The sequence below is a fragment of the Oryctolagus cuniculus genome, chromosome 16 (genome assembly GCF_051225735.1).
Source record: "Oryctolagus cuniculus isolate XC-2025 breed Fujian yellow rabbit chromosome 16, ASM5122573v1, whole genome shotgun sequence".
Classification (NCBI taxonomy): domain Eukaryota; kingdom Metazoa; phylum Chordata; class Mammalia; order Lagomorpha; family Leporidae; genus Oryctolagus; species Oryctolagus cuniculus.
Window position 1 is genome coordinate 28,195,853 of NC_142882.1, and position 19,602 is coordinate 28,215,454.

General features: G+C 37.8%; 1 protein-coding gene across 37 annotated transcripts in view; it reads left to right on the forward strand.

Annotated features, from left to right (window-relative positions):
• LOC103345948 (zinc finger protein 39) overlaps positions 1–19,602 on the forward strand; it is an 89,585-nt gene that overhangs the window by 59,564 nt on the left and 10,419 nt on the right. For 33 of the 37 annotated variants that reach the window (XM_070059253.2, XM_070059267.2, XM_070059269.2 and 30 more), the window contains one exon: positions 1,419–3,808. The exons of 1 other annotated variant lie outside the window; for it this stretch is intronic. In XM_070059253.2, the coding sequence (XP_069915354.1) occupies positions 1,419–1,507 (89 nt within the window). In that variant the 3' untranslated portion in view covers positions 1,508–3,808. Of the gene's footprint in view, positions 1–1,418; positions 14,323–19,602 lie in introns of those variants that run through there. 3 more of the 37 variants (XM_070059272.2, XM_070059259.2, XR_016222307.1) reach the window with 2 other exon arrangements.

Below are 19,602 nucleotides of genomic sequence, written 5' to 3' on the forward strand. Positions count from 1 at the left end.
GCATAGGAACATGGAAATAGGTGGCCCTAAACTCATTAAGAGAATCAAGAGATTCTGCTTCCCAAGGTCAATGAAACACAAGGCTTCAAGTTGAATAGCTCAGATTTCTTTGGGAATAGTTTGAATTCTCCCTTTTTCAGCAGCTTTAAATGAACAATAGACCTGTGTGAACGACATAGAAGACTCAGTTTTCCATGTAAGTAGGAGACAAATGATCCTTCAAAACAGAAATCAAAAAGCATTCAGAAACTCAAATTATCAAGCAGGAGTGTGTACCAAGAATTTAAAGCAGAAAGGGCTGTTGATATCAGCATGTGTTAGAAAACACTTTTCCAAGAAGCTGAACACAACCTGAGCTACAGAAAGAAATCCCTTAAATTATTTGGAGCGCATATGCAGGATGATATATTGGACTTTTTTTTTTTTTTTTTTTTTGTACCTATTGTGGTTCTGAGAAGCTGAAGATATTGGGTTTCTTTAGGAGTATGAGTAAAACTGTCATGGTGTTTAGATAAAAGGATATTTTTTGCATTTAGAAAAACCCCACAAATACCATTCCCCTGGGAAGACTGAACAGGGGACAACCATAGATTCAAGTCCTATTTCTAAACTGTGATCCTGCATAGGGGACAGACATAAATCCATCTTCAAGTAAATGATCCATTAGAATATGCCCATTGTTAAGACTGAAAGTTCAGTTGAGAAGCACAAAGCACAGTTTTTATAAAAAGAAAAAAAAGTTATAGAAAAAGGACAGGGAGAAATTAACTGGTGGAAAGCATTCCATGTTTTGTTGCAGCTAGTCAGTGGGTAAATGTATTTACTAAGTGTTTCACCATTCCATTCATTAATATCTCAGATATTTTCATGTTCAAGAAGATCAAAGAGATCATGAGAGAAGGAGACACATACACAAACACAGGTCTTCTATTTACATACGCATTCCACAAATACTTCCAAGAGTTATGGATGGATGAGGCTGAAGGCAAAAGCATGGAATTCCATCTGGGTCTCTCAAGTGTATGACAGTGTCCAGAGCATTAGAAATCATCATCTTCTGCCTCCCATGATAGCTTGGCAGAAAGCTGTACAGAAAGCAGACTACCCATGAGTAAAATTTGGACTGTGTTGGGATGTAGGCATTCCAGTCAGTGACTTAACTTACCTTACAACATCACCCATTCTGCCACACACTTAAAATATTTATGGTAGTAAAAAAAGCATGATTGAACATTGAGAAATATGTTAACTATTTATTTTATTAATGTATTAAGGAAAACTATCATCAATAAATATTTTTAGTGATATGCTAAAATCTTACGCCATTACGATATTAAATACTTTCATTGCCACTATATGAGCATTTCAGAAGAAATACTTACATGTGGTCCATGAATATGGTTGTTTTCTCATTTCAGTTGCCCAGAAAATGGATGGCTTAATTGGGACCAATCAGGAAAATGAAGACAGACATAAGTTTGAATCAAGATACAATCATAAACAATAACACATCAGTTCACAAGGGAGTTGAATTTAAAGAAGCAGTTCATTTAAGCTCAAGCCATATTCCAAAACTTATTATAAAAAGGGGAAGTTGTTCAGGAATGAAACACAAGGCATGCAATATATTCCAAAATGTGTATCTCCCTAGTGGGTCTGATGTGATGGAAACTGGAGAGAAATCTGATGTCCCTAATGTACCTGGGAATTCTGCCCCATGCTGCGAGCTTCTTTGTCAGCATAACAAGATTCAGACTATGCAGTGGCCACTTGAACGGAATGGACAAGGTTAAGCCTTCAGAAGGAAGAGATACTCTTTTCATTTGAGAAGGTTCATTTAGAAGAACCCTGTATTAAATCAACTGTCTTTGTTGGAAACACAACTCAGATAGAAAAGAAAACTTTACATAAAAATGATAACCTCAGTAAGCATCAGTGAAGCCACACAAGACAGAAACTCTGTGAATCTGTTGAAAATGAGATTAGAACATGTAAATCAGATCTTACAATAAATCAGAGAACATATACAGGAAAAAAAGCCCATGTGTGTAAACCCTGTGGAAAATCTTTCAGTTGTAAATCCTGCCTTAACATCCTTCCCAGAACTCACACAGGGCAAAAGCCCTTTTGGTGCAATGAATGTGGAAAAACCATTTACCTAATTTCAGACATCACTAGAAATCAGAGAATTCACATAGGTGAGAAATCTTATGAATGTGATAAATGTGAAAAAGCCTTCTGTCGGAAGTCACATCTCATAACACATCAGAGAATTCACACAGGGGAGAAACCGTATGAATGTAATGAATGTGGTAAAGCCTTTTGTCATAAATCAATCCCCATTACACATCAGAGAATTCATACAGGAGAACAGCCTTATGAATGCAATGAATGTGGAAAAGCCTTTTGCCAGAAGTCACACCTCAACACATCAGAATTCACACAGGGGAGGAACCCTATGAATGTAATGAGTGTGGAAAAGCATTTGGCCAGATGTCACACCTCATAACACATCAGAGAATTCACACAGGGGAGAAAATTTATGAATGTCATGACTGTGGAAAAGCCTTCCGACTGAAGTCAGACCTCATCAAACATCAGAGAATACACACAAGGGAGAAACCTTATGACTATAATGAATGTGGAAAAGCCTTTGGCCAAAAGTCACACCTCAAAGCTCATCAGAGAATTCACACAGGGGAGAAACCTTATGACTGCAGTGAATGTGGAAAGGCCTTTTGGAGAAAGTCAGACCTCAAAACACATCAGAGAATTCACACAGGGGAGAAACCTTATCAATGTAATGAGTGTGGAAAAGCCTTTGGCCATATATCAATCCTCATTAAACATCAAAGAATTCATACAGCAGAGAAGCCTTATGAATGTAATGAGTGTGGGAAAACCTTTTGGCGAATGTCATACCTTAATAAACATCAGAGAATTCACACATGGAGAGGAAATATTGTAAATGTGATCAAAGTGGAAAAGTTTTGCCAGAAGTAGTAACTCCTAACACCACAGAATTTACACAGGGGAGAAACATTAATCAGTGTGGAAAAGCTTTTGTTGGCAGTTACACATTATGCACTAGATAATTCACACAGGAGAGGAAGCTTAATGTAATGATTATGAAAAAGTCTCAGAAGTCAGTCCTCATTGCATATCTGAGGATTTTGTACAGGGAACAGCACTTATGAATATAGAAAAACATTTTCCTGAAGTTAACACTCTCAATAGGCAAAGAATTCACAAAGGAGGAGGGGGCATTTTGTATGCACTGGGTCAGAAAAAATAAAAACCATTTTTACCAGAAGTTATTCTTCAGGAGGTATTAGAAACTCATACAAAGAAAAAATAACAGCCTGTATAATGAGTATAAAAATATTTTTACCATAATTCATTCTTCACACATCAAAGGACTTAGTGATAAGAACATGCATTGTCAGAAATCTTTACCATAAATCATTTTAACAATGTATCAGAAAACCCACATAGAGGGAAAATCCTGTGAATGTAGTGGAACTATAAAAACCTTTCTTATAAGGCAAACTTCAACAAAAAGCAGAATTATGGAAAGCACTGTGAAAATGTAGAGAAACACTACTGGAAACATCAGCAGGCATTGAATTCACATGATGGAATAATGCTGTATGACAGAAGGACTATGTATTCAGAATCTTTTTCTCTTTGATGTACCTTTATAGTGATTTGGGCTATGTAAATGAGTTATATAGTTACATAAACGTTAACAATTTAGTCAGGAACATTTGAAATACTATCTTCCTTGATTATAAAATTATTTGCTGTAGTGGTTTTGTTTATTCCCATGATTCCTTTTGCCTCATTATTGTAGCACAAAATAGTGGTGTGATTACAGCCAAGCTTTTGTTGCAAACCGTGAAACTGTTCTCTCAGTCCTGGATGATGAGTATTTTGTAGGGGATTAGTTTCTGGTGACATCTATACTAATGAGAACCCTAGATTTATCTCTGTCAAAATCTGGATTTTCCTAGATTACCCAAAATCTTTTTATCAGGTGAGGAGGGGATCTGTGCAGAGTGTTCTGGTGGCAGTCTTCCCAGGATTGATTTCATGCTATTTTTACATATTCCTGGGATTTTCCATCCAGTCTTCTGTGGTGCATTGATGTTTGTAATTGAGTTCCCACATGCTTAGATTCACCTGGCATTGTTGTTACCTCTTATTTTATTGAATTATTTGGGGGTGAAATATACAAGGAACTAGTTAGCAGTAGAAACAGGATTGCTAGCAGCCTCGTGTTCACACCTTCCACAACCTAAATACCTGTTATGTTTAGCTATTGGGATTGCACTGGCTAGAAATATCCAAGAGGATATTGGCCAACCCACTCACCATCAGGCACCAGAGGCTCATTTACCATCATGTATCAGATGCCATGACATTTTCTAAATTTTAATGTGTGTCCCCAGCCACTTGTGCACCTGAGGCTATCACCGAGAATTCCTTAAAAGGAACAGCAGAGTGGGTATTACTCATGTCCTGCCCCCAAACTCTGCCCTAATTGAATATTCAACTATGTGTTGGCTCATATGCAACACACATCCAATAAAAAGGACAATAATTTTAGAAATTGCAGTTCTCATAAGAGGTTTCCCATAACCCTGCCTGTGTGTGTACCATCCCTCTAAATCTTACTTTCACCATTTCCCTTTTCTACCTCTCTTTAATTCTTTATTACTTGGAGACAGTTAATTCAGTTTAGCCACAGGATTTCTCCTGTAACAGGAACCAGTTCATAAATATACTGTCTTGTATTATTTTGACATTGCAATGATACGGTGTTTTTTTAAGCCCCCCCCACCACCACCACCAAGGTGACACTCAGTTTTACTAAACTTTGTGTTCACTTCTCTTCCCTATTTTCCAAGTCTTTTCTGGGTTCTGATTACATGTGCTTTCAGCTCAGGTTTCAGCACATACCCACTCAGCATGGAAACTTTGCCAAGATGGCATAGCCATTCCTTGGTTACTTGACTGCAAATGTGATGTAGGATTATCTAGCTGTATTTTCTCCTTTTCTATGTCTCATCAAGATGATTATCCAGAAAGTCATTTCTTCTACCTTCATTTATACACATTGCAAACAGCTCATTACCTCAAGCAGGACCCCTGGGGATCTTTGAAGCACTAATAAGATGCAAACCTCAAATCCTATTGTAATGAAATTTAGAAGCAAGAAAATGCACTGAGAATGGTAGAGTTGAAGCCTGGCATTTAAATTTCTGCCCCATCAAACTTACCCATCAGCATCCATCACAAGCCAGGAAAATAAAATCACATCACAGCTTGAAAGAACAGGAAAAGCAAAGAACACTTTATAGAAAAACATGAAACATTCACTGAGTGGACTTGAAACACTGGACTGCAAGTCACATGATGCTTTGCAATTAAGGCAGTCATCCATTCAGAATACTAAGCATATGTTAAAGTAAATTATTCCCACTGGTATCAGTACTTAGTTCAAACTAGCCTTTTTCACTCAATTTGCCCTACGGAATTGAACATAAGTAGTCTTCCATGAAAAGGACACCATGCATTTCTATTTCTGGGGTCTGACACTTCAGCAAGAAGCAAGGCGAGCCCCTTTCAGTTTTTTCAGATGTCCTGTATTTTCAGTATTGATGAACAGACTAGGTCATGTTGACTGCCTGTTGATTGTCACTGTGTGCTCCAGAGGAAATGATAGTTTTTCATTTTTTGGTTTATGTTGCATAAGTATGTATATTTTATTTATAAATAGTTGTCTATAACCATATATACAGCTGGTATAGTTTATATATATATAGCTTCTATACATATTTGTTATCCAAATATCTCATTCACATTTTTTATGTAGAACGAGGAATTTTGAAGATCCTTGCTAAAGGGATCAAATAATTTTCAGTTTTGTACTTAATATGTACCTATTCTTCTCCTCATTCTTCTACTCTTTCCTCCAGTCCTCATCCTGTTCATTTCATCCTCCAGCTCCCTTCTGGTATCAAAAGGTCTGGAAGGTTTTTTGGCACACTGAACATTTTTGAGAGTTGCCCTTTTTGATGTGTTTTATACTGTGTTCCCTATCTCCAACAGTTTATCACTAATTACTGTATATTCTAAAGTTGGTGAATCTAACGGTGGAGGGTATAGTGTCTAAGATTATTGTTAATATTGCTTACTTTTTCAAGTGTCATAAGTAATTGTTTTCTCTTGGGTTTGCTGAGACTCATGAGCTCCAGTTTGCATGGTATTCATGTGGCAGGAATCTGGGCACTATTCATAGAAGCTTTTCCTGCTCCTGGGAATTCACTATCTCCTGGTCTCCATCATTTCAGGGTGCACTTAAATGATATACTGCATGCATAGCCATGAGGAATCCCACTACTACTAATACTTCATAGATGGGATGACGTGTGCATATCAAATTAGGGCAATTTATAAAAATGTGAAGAGAATATTGTTAAACTGAGCTAGTATCCATTAAATTATTTCTGCAGTGATCTTTGGACAAATGCCTAAAATATGTAATCAATGGCATCACCTTGGTAGCACCAAGTATACTTCTCTAATCCACTGGCTTTAATGATAATGCAATGATCTATGTCCTAATACCTACCCATCAAAGATCTATGCAGTGTCATCCTACTTCCTGTTGAATTACAGTAGAAACCAATTAGAAAATGAGTACTTTCAACAACAGGTGTGCAGAAAACTATTATGCCATCCTACAAGATACAATATTCTGTAGGCATGAAATTTTCATATATATGTATGTATACATATATTTGAAACATTTATATTTAGCTACAAAAAGAAAACCTGTTAAGGAGGGGTAGAGACATAATAATACCTCTTCTGCAATATCTATTCTTGTCTTGAAAAGACAGAATCAGTGACTCAACCTGAATTTTGTATTTTCAAATCATTAGAGTTCACATGGGTCACACTCACCATTAAAATATATTTAATATTATATTTTTGCAGAGGTGTTACCCTATGATTACTAGGTACTAGCAAAAACTTTATATTTTCTTCAGGACTGTAGGAGAAATAAAGTGTTCTCATGGCCCCAAATCCGGTACATAACAGAAAAGTTTGTGAGCACATGTAGAAGAGCTCATGTTAACCCAAGTTTGCTCATTTTGGTGCACTGTTTCTGAAAGTCTGCTGAGCACAGTAGTCCACTGAGCTGATAAACATGGACTAGGAAGGACAGGAAGAACAACGAGACTTTCCTCTGATGAGACCACCTTTCCCTGACCCATTAAGGGTGCCAGACAAGAAAGAAATGTCTTCATCATTCCCAAATCAATTTTCAGCAGTTTTTAGGAGGGACATAAGATGGACAGGGAGGGACACAGAATGCGTTTGTCCACCCATCTGCAGACCATATAACAAGAGGCTAATATGTGACTTATGGGAAAATGATTACAGCAAAGAGAACTTACCCTTAGAATGTGAGATTCTTATTGAAAATATTAATGATTCTATCAATGAGGTATGTGTAAATGGGGAAAAATGCAACAATCACAGTATCAGTATCCTTGTAAAAAATGCATTCCATTTTGAGAAAGCAGTTGGGATCATTATGACACATCACAAGGCAATACGGCTGCAGAAAGCAACAAAAAAATCAAAGCAAACATCTTGCAAATTTGTGAAAAATCCTAGGACACAATGGCAGTGGATTTGTTCTGAGAGGAGGAGCATGGTTGGGGCAAGAGGCGTGGAGTCATGACAGACACAGAGTAGAGTGAAACTGGGCTAGAAGTGAGCAGCCTGCAGAGTCATTTATTTCAGTTGGTACAGCAGCTTATAGCCAAGGCAGCCAATCCAGTCAAGGGGCGGTTTATGCCTTAAATCACTGCCTATGGCCAGGCAGGCTCCTTTGCCAGGTGGGTTCTGAAGCCATTTCCTGAGTAACTGATGCTTGCCTGCCAGCGGCCATCTTGGCACGGCCTTCCCATTCCACCACACAACCCCACTTGTACAGGGAGCATCCATTGGGTGGATATACACTCACTTGTTTGCTGCTTGCTTTGTTATGTTACTACTCATAAGGTTGGACTGGAGTTTGAATTTCCTTGCTTCTTTTTAAGTCACACATTGAGTTTCTGTCTGGATCCCTTGTGTTACTGGTTCTACAGACCGGAGCTATGGAGATTATTTTGCTGATGTAAAAGTTGTGAGCTGGATGGTGAATAATGCAGTTGTTTTTCTGTGACCCAAGATCCCAAATATCCTTCCAGAATCCTGTTGATCCAGTCTTGAAATCCGCAAATGCAGTATGGTCTATACCCTGTATATCTGCACCCAGAAAACCAATCAGATCTTAGAAAATTGTGACCAAGAGGAAGTTGGTGATAATGTCTTGGCTGGCCCTTACATGGGCTCAGTAAATAGAGTACGTGCCCTCTAGGTACAATATGGCAGTAGCGGCAGCATTCAATGGTCCACAGAAGGGGTAGAAGTGATTGAGTGCAATGGAACACATGAAGGAACCAAGAGTTGTGGCTTAGTACAGAAAAGAGCATATTAATGGGCAGAGTGTCATTTCCCATATGCCACTGTACCTGCTCCATGTGTCCTAACAGCAACTGTAAAGCACCAGAGCATCTTTTCCCTTTGCACTCATTGTTTCTTCATGCTCTTTGTTTTGCCATTACTTTTCCTAGCTTTTTCTACATTCTTAACCTGGGAGCATAGTTTGCTGATTTTACATATCCTTTTAAAAATAATCATACTTATAGCTCTTAATTTCTGTCTAACCCATTTTAAATAAGTGAGTTCTTATATATTTTATTTTCAATTTTTTAATACTTTTTGAAAGCTTTTATTTATAAATACAAATTTCATAGGTATAGCTTTAGGAATATAGCAGTTCTTCCCTCCATACCCACCTTCCCACCCTTATTCCCATCCCACTCTTCATTAAGATTCATTTTAATTATCTTTATATACAGAAGACCAAATCTATACTAAGTAAAGATTTCAACAGTTTACACCCTCCTACACAAAGTATAAAGTACTGTTTGAAGACAAGTTTTCCCACTAATTCTCATAGTATAACTCAACAAGAACAGAGGTCCTACCTACATGGGGAGCAAGTGCACAGTGACTTCTGTTGTTGATTTAAAAAATGACACTCTTATTTATGATGTCATTGCTGTTTGCATAGTGTGTAGTAAAGGCCATTTTGTTTGATTTACATTACCCTTTTTGCTTTCATCATTACTACATACAGTAAACAATATTTCTTTCTCCAACTATCTACCCTGTTATTTTTGCTATATATACAAACTTGCCATATATTAAAGGGTTTATTTTCTGACTAATTTATTCTGTTTTACTGCTGATTTTTCTATTTCAACTTCAATATCTGTAAGAATCCCATGTGTATTATGAATGTATGGTAACTCTTGACTGGTGATGCATAACATATATGTTTATTATGCTTTGTTTCAGAAGTGTCATTGTCACGTTGGGTCATTTGCTCTTACATAAAGCTATTTTAGTTTTCGGCTTATCAATTGAATTGCTAATAATTCCTATTTGAATTTTTACTGGAATTCTATGCTCTGCTTGGATTTTGCTATTGATTAGTTTGTAGAAAATCAATGCACTTAAGTTATTGAGACTTTTCCAAGGCGTGTGGCATTCTTTTCCAATGTTGAAGATTATTTTCCCTCTCACTACATGTTGAACTCTTAGTAGAGTTAATCTTTTGAGTATAAAGTAAACTGAAAGTAGTTCATTGTAAAAAGTAAAAGAGGGAATAAGAAAGGAGGGAGCAGTAAGAATGGGAGCATTGCCAGGAGATTGTGTAGGGTGGGAAGTATCACTGTGTTCCTAAATCTGTATATATGAAATATATTAAATTTTTTCACCTTAAATGAAAATTTAAAACCATTTTTATATTTTAGTTTAATTTTACATCTCTGTTGTGAAATAATTGACATATAATCAACTATATGTTAATTTTGAAAGCTGATAATTTCTAAAAACTTCATGAAAATGGAACTAAAAGATGAGCTTATTTGGTTCCAAAATTTGAAATCCATGTTTTTTGTAGTAGATGTTTTATGGGCATTTTGAAAACCCCTCATGTGTACAGAATTACATCATTACCACAATCAAAATAATGTATACACCCACTATCTACAAAAATTTTATTATGGCACTTTCTATTCCTCTCTCAATCCATCTTTGTTTTTGAAATTCAATCTTGTTTACTTTTTTTTGACAGGCAGAGTTAGACAGTGAGAGAGAGAGAGACAGAGAGAAAGGTCTTCCTTTCATTGATTCACCCCTCAAATGGCCACCACGGGCTGGCACACTGCACCAATGTGAAGCCAGGAGCCAGGTTCCTCCCGCTGGTCTCCCATGAAGGTGCAGGGCCCAAGCATCTGGGCCATCCTCCACTGCTTTCCTGGGCCACAGCAGAGAGCTGGAATGGAAGAGGAGCAACTGGGACGGAATCCAGTGTCCCAACTGGGACTAGAATCTGGGGTGCCTGCGCCGCAGGTAGAGGATCAGCCAAGTGAGCTGTGGTGCTGGCCTCTTTACTTTTTTTTTTTTAAAAAAACACTTATTCCTTAGTTATTTGAAAGGCAGAATTACAGAGAGGCTGAGAGAGAGAGAGAGAGAGAGAGAGAGAGAGTCAGTATTACATCAGCTGGTCCAACCCCAGATGGCTGCTATGGCCAGAACTGCACTGATCCAAAGACAGGAGCCAGAAGCTTCTTCTGGGTCTCTCAGTGGATGCAGAGGCCCAAGGACTTGGGCCATCTTCTACTGCTTTTCCAGGCAACAAAAGAAAGCTGGATGGGAAGTGGAATAGCCAGGACTCAAACCAGTGCCCATATGATATGCTGCCACTGCAGGTGTCAGCTTTACTCACTGTGCTACAGTATTGGCCACTCTCGTTTACTTTTTCTAAAAATATAGCTTATTTTTAAAATTGCACTTATTTATTTTTAAATTTAAAAATTTTAACACTTCTCCATATTCACTTACTACATGTGTAGATATTGCATAAATACACATACTACATTTCTTCCAAAGATGTGAATATCATGTAACATGAAATTCATGACAGTGATCACAAAGAGAGAAATGAGAAGTATGTTATTGTGTGGAATGTATAATTTAGTGAGGAATTATAGCCATATATTAAATATTCAGACATCCACACATTTTTATACATGTATCTATTAATTTTACACATGTGGGAGAAAATGTTATATTTGTCATCATATTTCTGGACTATTTCAGTTAGTGTAATCATCTTAAATTCCATTCTTATTGCAAACATCAGGATTTAATTCTTTTTCATGGGTAATAACAGTTTATATATAAATACCACATCTTCTTTATCCAATCATCAATTGATGAATGTCTAGGTTGATTCCACATTTTTGTAATTTTGAATTTGGCTGCAATAAACATGGTAATACAGGAATCTCTTTCATATGCTGGCTTAATTGCCTGTGGATATATTCCCAGGAGTGGGATAGCTAGGACCTGTGTTAGATTCTTTTTTGTTGTTGTTGTTTCTTGATGAATCTCAACAGTGTTTTCCATAACAGGATTATTGATTTGTATTTTCACCAGCAGGGTAATAGTGTTCCCTTTTCCTCACATATAAATAAACATTAGCTTTTTATTAATCTTTTGTATAATAGCCATTCTATCTGGAATAAGATGATGCCTTATTGTAATTTTCATTTGAATATTCCAGATTTCTAATTCTCTTAAGCACTTTTCCTGTGTCTGTAGGCCATTTGTATTTCTTCTATAAAAATGTCTATTCATATTCTTTACTATTTTTTCATTAACTTAATATTTTATCATTTTTGAGATAACACAGTTAATTTAGTTTAGTCAAAATCTTAATGTCGTTAGTAAATAAAGTGTTTAATAGTTAAAAATAGAAAAGGTCTGTAGTCCAGCAGAAAAATAGGCAAGGACTATGAACAATAAACAGATGAAAATATTCAACTTCAGTCATGTTAAATTTAAAATGGACACAAAATCATTAAAATTATAAATGGTGGGGGGCTGGTGCTGTGGCATAGTGGTGCTGCAGAGCCAGCATCCCATATGGGCACCAGTTACAGTCCGGGCTCTTCCATTTTTGATCATGCTACCAGGTAAAGCCTGGGAAAGCAGCAGAAGATGGCCCAAGTTCTTGGGACCCTGCACTCATGTGAGAGACCCAGAAGAATCCCTTGGCTCCTGGCTCCTGGCATTGGATCAGCACAGTTCTGGTCATTGTGACCATCTGGGCCATGAACCAGTGGGTGAAAGACTTATCTTTCTGCCTCTATATCTGCATCTTCATAACTCTGCCTTTCAAATAAAATAAATAAATCTTTTTAAAAATTTGTGGTTAAATATTTAGACATAGAAATCAGAGATCCAAGATGGCAGAATAGGGAGGGAACTTACTGGTTTAGTCTAGGGGAAGATAGTTTAAAAAAAAAAGTGGAGAGCGCTCTCTCTTGATCTCTCTCTTACCTTCCCCTCCTCTCACCCTCTTGCTCTCTCCATCCAGCCCACCAGGTTTCCCCCATCCAACAAGAAAACTTTCCTCTAACTTTGGTTTGGTGTGTTTTGTGGCTGTCTTACATTGGTGCCATGACTCAGATTCAGGATCCCCCAGTGACTTTGCTGCCCCTTCAGGGATCTCTGAACTGCCTTGGGTTCCTGGGTTTCAGCCAGTCACAAAACACACACTTGGATCTCCTTCCACTCCAGCGAACACTTCAAGATCTCCATTCACACAATGGCCTTTCAAATTCTGAAGTAATATGTGGAATGGGAAATTGTCACAGTGACCTCCACTGTGGTTCCCCTCTACTTCATCTCAAAGTCCTGGTACCAGGCACAACTCCCTGTAGCTTGGTGCCACTATGGACTCTTTTTCCAGAATAGTAGATGTGGTTCATGACTCAATCCCCTGTTTCCTTTCTATGGGCTAAGCCCTAGGCTCCAGTAGGAGCATGGGTGATGACCCAAGCCCTCTGTCCCCATATCATCCAATTAGATGGCCGTGATCTCAGGGACACTTGATATCCATTGATCCAACTCTACAGGAAACCTGTAAAAGTGAAACTGACAGTATGAGAAACAATGACTGGATCAGCCCTTGTACTGACTGTTGAGGAAGAGCTTACTATTTTATTCTTTATAGTATTTTCTTTTTCTACTTAATATCATTGGTTGAACTCTTTAATTAACACAAAATTATTCTTATGAGTTTGAATCCAACTGAAAATTGATCCCTGTTAAAAATAAGAGTGGGAATAAGATAGGGATGAGATGTACAGTTTGGCACACTCTCACTTGGACTAAAGCTAGTAGAAGAAAAAATTAAAGTTAGAGAAAGAAATCAACAAAATTGAATCCCAAAAACAATATAAAAGATCAACAAAAGAAGAGCTGGTTTTTTGAATAAACAAAATTGATACACCATTGGTCCAACTAAGCAAAAAGAGAAGACCCAAATCAATAACAGTGGAGATGAAAAAGGAATGTAACAACTGGCACCACAGAAATAGAGTCAGCAGAAATTACTACAAAGAGTTGTATGCCAACAAAGTGGGAAATCTAGCAGAAATGGGTAGATTCCTGGACACATAAAACCTACCTAAATTGAGGCATGAAGACATGGAAAACCTAAGTAGACCCATAGACAAGACAGAAATTGAATCAGTAATAAAATCCCTATTAACAAAGAAAAGCCCAGGACAGGATGGATTCACTGCTGAATTCTACCAGACATTTAAAGAACTAACTCCAATTCTTCTCAAGCTATTCAAAACAATTGAAATAGAGGAAATCCTCCCAAATTCTTTCTATGAAGCCAGCATCACCTTAATTTCTAAACCTGAAAAGGATGCAACAGAGAAAGAGAATTACGGATCAATTTCTGTGATGAACAGAGACACAAAAATCTTCAATTCCTGGAGCAAGGACAATCTATTCAACAAATGGAACTGGGAAAACTGGATTTCCACATGCAGAAGTATGAAGCAAGAACCCTACCTTACGCTTTACAAAAAATCCACTCAACATGGATTAAAGATCTAAATCTATGATCTGACACCATCAGATTATTAGAGAACATTGGAGAAGCGCTGCAAGACATTGACACAGGTGATCACTGACGTCATAAATAAGGGTGACAATTGTTAAATCAACAACAAGAGTCACTGTGCACTTATTCCCCATGTAGGACCTTTGTCCTTAATGAGTTGTACTATGAGAATTAACAGTAAAACTAGTCTTCAAACAGTACTTTATAGTTTGTGTGTCTGTGTGGGTGTGAATGGTTGAAATCTTTACTTAGTATAGAGTTGGTCTGTATATAATTAAAAATGAAACCTAATGAAGAATGGGATGGGAGGGCTGGCGCCGTGGCTCACTAGGCTAATCCTCCGCCTAGCGGCGCCGGCACACCGGGTTCTAGTCCCGGTCGGGGCGCCGGATTCTGTCCCGGTTGCCCCTCTTCCAGGCCAGCTCTCTGCTATGGCCAGGGAGTGCAGTGGAGGATGGCCCAGGTGCTTGGGCCCTGCACCCCATGGGAGACCAGGAAAAGCACCTGGCTCCTGGCTCCTGCCATCGGATCGGGTAAACCAACGGCAAAGGAAGACCTTTCTCTCTGTCTCTCTCTCTCTCACTGTCCACTCTGCCTGTCAAAAAAAAAAAAAAAAAAAGAATGGGATGGGAGAGGGAGTGGGAGGGTAATGGTTTGAGGGTGGAATGGTGAGTATGGGGGAAGGAATCACTATACTCCAAAAGTTGTACCTATAAAATTTATATAAACTAAATAAAACCTTTAAAAAAACATATTAAGGATACACAAGGACAGAGGAAGTAACATGTGAGCACATAGCAAATTGGTGGCTGATTTGAAAATAGGGGAAGAGGCTTCAGAAGAAACCAAATCTACACTTTGACCTTGGAATTCCAAAGTACATAACTATGAGAGATTATCCCATGTGGAACAATATATTATGGAGACCCTGACGAAGAAGTACAATCTCACTTCTTTCTGTTTTACTTGCAAAAGCATAGAAGGTCCACAAAACAGGGTATCAGAGAAGTATAGATGTTAAAACTTCGGTCTTTAAGTGCCTATAAGCATAAATCAAGAAAAAAATAATTCAAAAGATTAAAAAATGAAAAAATAATTAGAGCTGGTGTTATGGTACAACAGGTTAAGTCAACACCATTGTCAGTTTTAGTCCCATGTACAGTGTTTACATTTCAGTTCCCTGTTAATGTGCCTAAAAAGGGGGCAAAATGGCACAAGTTCTTGGTCAGTGCCAACCTTGTAAGAGACTTGGATGGAGTTCCAGACTCCTGGCTTTGGCATGGCTCAGCCCTGGGCATATGGCTATTTGAGAAATGAACCTATGATAAAAGATTTCCATATATCTATCTCTTCTTCTCAGTCATTGACTTTCAAATGAAGAAATTCTTTTAAAAATCAAAAAATTGTCCAGAAAAAACAAACTAGAAATATGAAAATACAAAAAGAGGAGTGATACACATGTGTATATGTATTTATTTTAGAAGACTCATATTCTAAAACAATTAGAAATCTCAAATTTATTTTTAGATAAAGATAAAAATGACAATCATTGGATTCTATGTTTCTACAACGTAAGATCTAAGTTACCAGCTTCTAAAAAGGCACCGATTTACAGACTTATAGGTATAATAATGGTGTGACTCAACTCAGAATCCTACCTAAGGATCCAAATAAATTTAAACAGAGTGCCACCTGTAATCTTAGGAAAGTTAATAAAAACAAAACAAAAGGAAATTACTTTATCTCCTTGGTCACTTCATTTTAACACTAATTTCTCAAAGTCAATTCTGACCAATTTTCCAATTAATGTCTTAGAGTCCAACTGCATGAGCAAAAATACAAAACAAATCTTAGAAATGAAAAATTGGCTAGAAAAAAATAGGACTCTTTAAAGTCCAAATTAAACAAAATGGCCCAATATAAAAAAATCATGCAAGAACTGAAATATATTGCATGTGGATGATATCATGGCATAGTGAATTAAACCACCATCTGCAACACCAGCATCTCTTATAGGTGCTAGTTCAAATCCTGGCTGTTCCACTTTTAATCCAGGTCCTTGTTAATGTGCTTGAGAAAGCAGTGAAAGATGGCACAAGTACTTGAACCCCAGTACCCATGTGGGATACCCTAATGAAGTTCCTGGTTCCTAGTTTGGGCATAGATCATCCCTGGTCATTGCAGCCATTTGGGGAGTAAGCCAGCGGGTATACGGTCTGTCTCTCCCTTTATATAACTGTGATTTTTTAAAAATAAATGTATTAGACAAAGCCTAATTATCAAAGCATTGATTACTGCCTCTTCTTCCACATTTCATAGCTCAGTGTTGCCTGTTTATAAATCTAGAAAACAATAAAAAGTGCAATATGGTGGATTGCACTCTTAATGCTGTAGATCATCAATTATGCTCCACATCTTATACAAAATCTGATTTTTATTCAATAAATCATTTTCATCCATTAAGGATGTGGCCAATATGTTTTCCAATTCTTTATCAATAGACTCTCAGTCTGTTTGCTTTTACTTGAACAGCCAAAGTATACTTCTTCAAGGGTACACATGGGACATCTCAACAGCCTCGTCAAATTCATAATCTTAGTAAAGATATTAACTGCATCCATCTTACATCATAGACATAGATAAAACATCATATTAATGACATCCTCCCCCAAGGAATGACTATTCACATAAATGAATAACATAATCTGAGGGGCTGGCTCTGTGGTATAGTGAGTAAAAAAACAATCTTCAGTGCTGACATTCCATATGGATATCAGTTTGAGGCCTAGTTATTCCACTTTCAACCTAGCTATCTGCTATGGCCTGGGGAATCAGTAGAAGATGGTTCAAGTCCTTGAGCTGGTGTACCTATGTGGGAGGCCTTAAAGAAGTCCTGGTTCCTGGCTTCATTCGGCCCAGATCTGGCCATTGAAACCATTTGGAGAGTGAACCAGCAGATGGAAGACCTCTTGTTCACTCTCTGCCTCTGCCTCTCTGGAACTCTGCCTTGAACTCAATATTCCAGCCTCAAAACCAAAGCTCACATCAGAAAATTCATTACAAACCATGATAAATAAGAAAAATGTGACAAAAGCAAAAGGACTCCAAGAGTCCTTAGTGATACTGGGCTTAATTTAGTCACAAGTAAACCGGCTGTTTGCGGATTCATCCACCCCTCCCAGCTGACTGGCTGTGGAATTCTGATTGAATTCACCTGAAAATCGCACTCACACTCGATTTGGAGGGAACCCTCAGCAAAAGAGTTCCATTTCATTTTCCAGACACAAAAACTCATCTTGGTCATGTTGCCTGTAGATTTCTAAGCATGAAACACCAATGTGTTGTGTTTTTTTATTTCATAATGGCTTCTCTGTCTAAACTCTTGTTGGTATTGTGTCAGAATACAAAATTTGGGAAGGAAGAAGGCAAAACAAACTCAGACCCAGAAAACATTTAGGAAATTGCCACTCAACAATCCAAAAATTGGCTGAGGCACCCAAAACAATGACAGAAAGCCAGAATTGGAGCAAGCCAACAGCTGTACCCTGATGGAAAAAGACCATTCCACCCGTACCCAGAACTCCATATTCCAGCCTCAAAACCAAAGCTCACATCAGAAAATTCATTACAACCCAGATAAGTAAGAAAAAATGGGATAAAAAAGCCAAAGGACTCCAAGAATCCTTAGAGATAATTGGGCTTGATTTAGTCACAAGTAAACTGGCTATTTGTGGATTCATCCACCCCTCCCAGCAAACTGGATTAGAATTCTGATAGAATTCACCTGAAAATCGCACTCACACTCGATTTGGAGGGAATTCATATCTGTCCCCTCAGTAAAAGGTTTCCATTTCATTTTCCAAAACACAAAAACTCCTCTTGGGCATGTTGCCTATAGATTTCTAAGCACGAAACGCCAATGTGTTGTGTTTTTTATTTCCTAATGTCTATTATGTCTAAAATCTTGTTTGTATTGTGTAAGAAACAACATTTGGGAAAGAAGAAGGCAAAACAAACTCAGACCCAGAAAACATTTAGGAAATTGCCACTCAAGAAAACAAAAATGGGCTGAGGCACCCAAAACAATGACAGAAAGCAGAAGTAGAGGAAGCTAACAGCTGTGCCCTGGTTGAAAAAGACCATTCCTCCCGTACCCTGAACTCCATATTCCAGCCTCAAAACCAAAGCTCACATCAGAAAATTCATTACAAACCATGATAAATAAGAAAAATGAGATAAAAAAAATTCCAAGAGCCCTTAGTGATATTGGGCTTGATTTAGTCACAAGTAAACCAGCTGTTTACGGATTCATCCACCCCTCCCTGCTGACTGGCTGTGAAATTCTGATTGAATTCACCAGAACATCACACTCACACTCGATTTGCAGAGAATTAATATCTGACCACTCAGCAAAAGGGTTCCATTTCATTTTCCAAAAGACAAAAACTCATCTTGGGCATGTTGCCTGTAGATTTCTAAGCATGAAACGCCAATGTGTTGTGTTTTTTATTTCATAATGGCTACTCTGTCTAAATTCTTCTTTGTATTGTGTCAGAATACAAAATTTGCGAAGGAAGAAGGCAAAACAAACTCAGACCAGAAATCATTTAGGAAATTGCCACTCAAGAAACCAAAAATTGGCTGAGGCCCCCAAAACAATGACAGAAAGCCAGAATTGGAGCAAGCCAAGAGCTATGCTCTGACTGAAAAAGACCATTCCTCCGTGCCCTGAACTGCACATTGTCAGTCTCAAAACCAAAGGTCACATCAGAAAGTTCGTTACAAACCATGAGAAATAAGAAAAATGAGATAAAAAGAACCAAAGAAATCTAAGAATCCTGAGTGATATTGGGCTTGATTCAGTCACAAGTAAACGGCTGTTTCTGGATTCATCCACCCCTCACAGCAGACTGGCTGTGGAATTCTGATTGAATTCACCTGAAAAACACACTCACACTTGATTTGGAGGGAATTAATATCTGTTCCCTCAGCAAAAGGGTTCCATTTCATTATCCAAAACACAAAAACTGATCTTGGTCATGTTGCCTGTGGATTTCTAAGCATGAAATGCCAATGTGTTGTGTTTTTTAATGCATAATGGCTACTGTGTGTAAACTCTTGTTTGTATTGCATCACAATACAAAACTTGGGAAAGAAGAAGGCAAAACAAACTCAGACCCAGAAAGCATTTAGGAAATTGCCATTCTAGAAACCAAAAATTGGCTGAGGAACCCAAAACAATGACAGAAAGCCAGAATTGGAGCAAGCCAACAGCAGTGCCCTGATTGAAAATATCATTCCTCCTGTGTCCTGAACTCCATATTCCAGCCTCAAAACGAAAGCTCACACCAGAAAATACATTACAAACCTGATAAATAAGAAAAATGCGACAAAAAGCAAAGAACTCCACGAGTCTTTAGTGATATTGGGCATGATTTTGTCACAAGTAAACCGGCTGTTTCTGGATTCATCCACCCCTC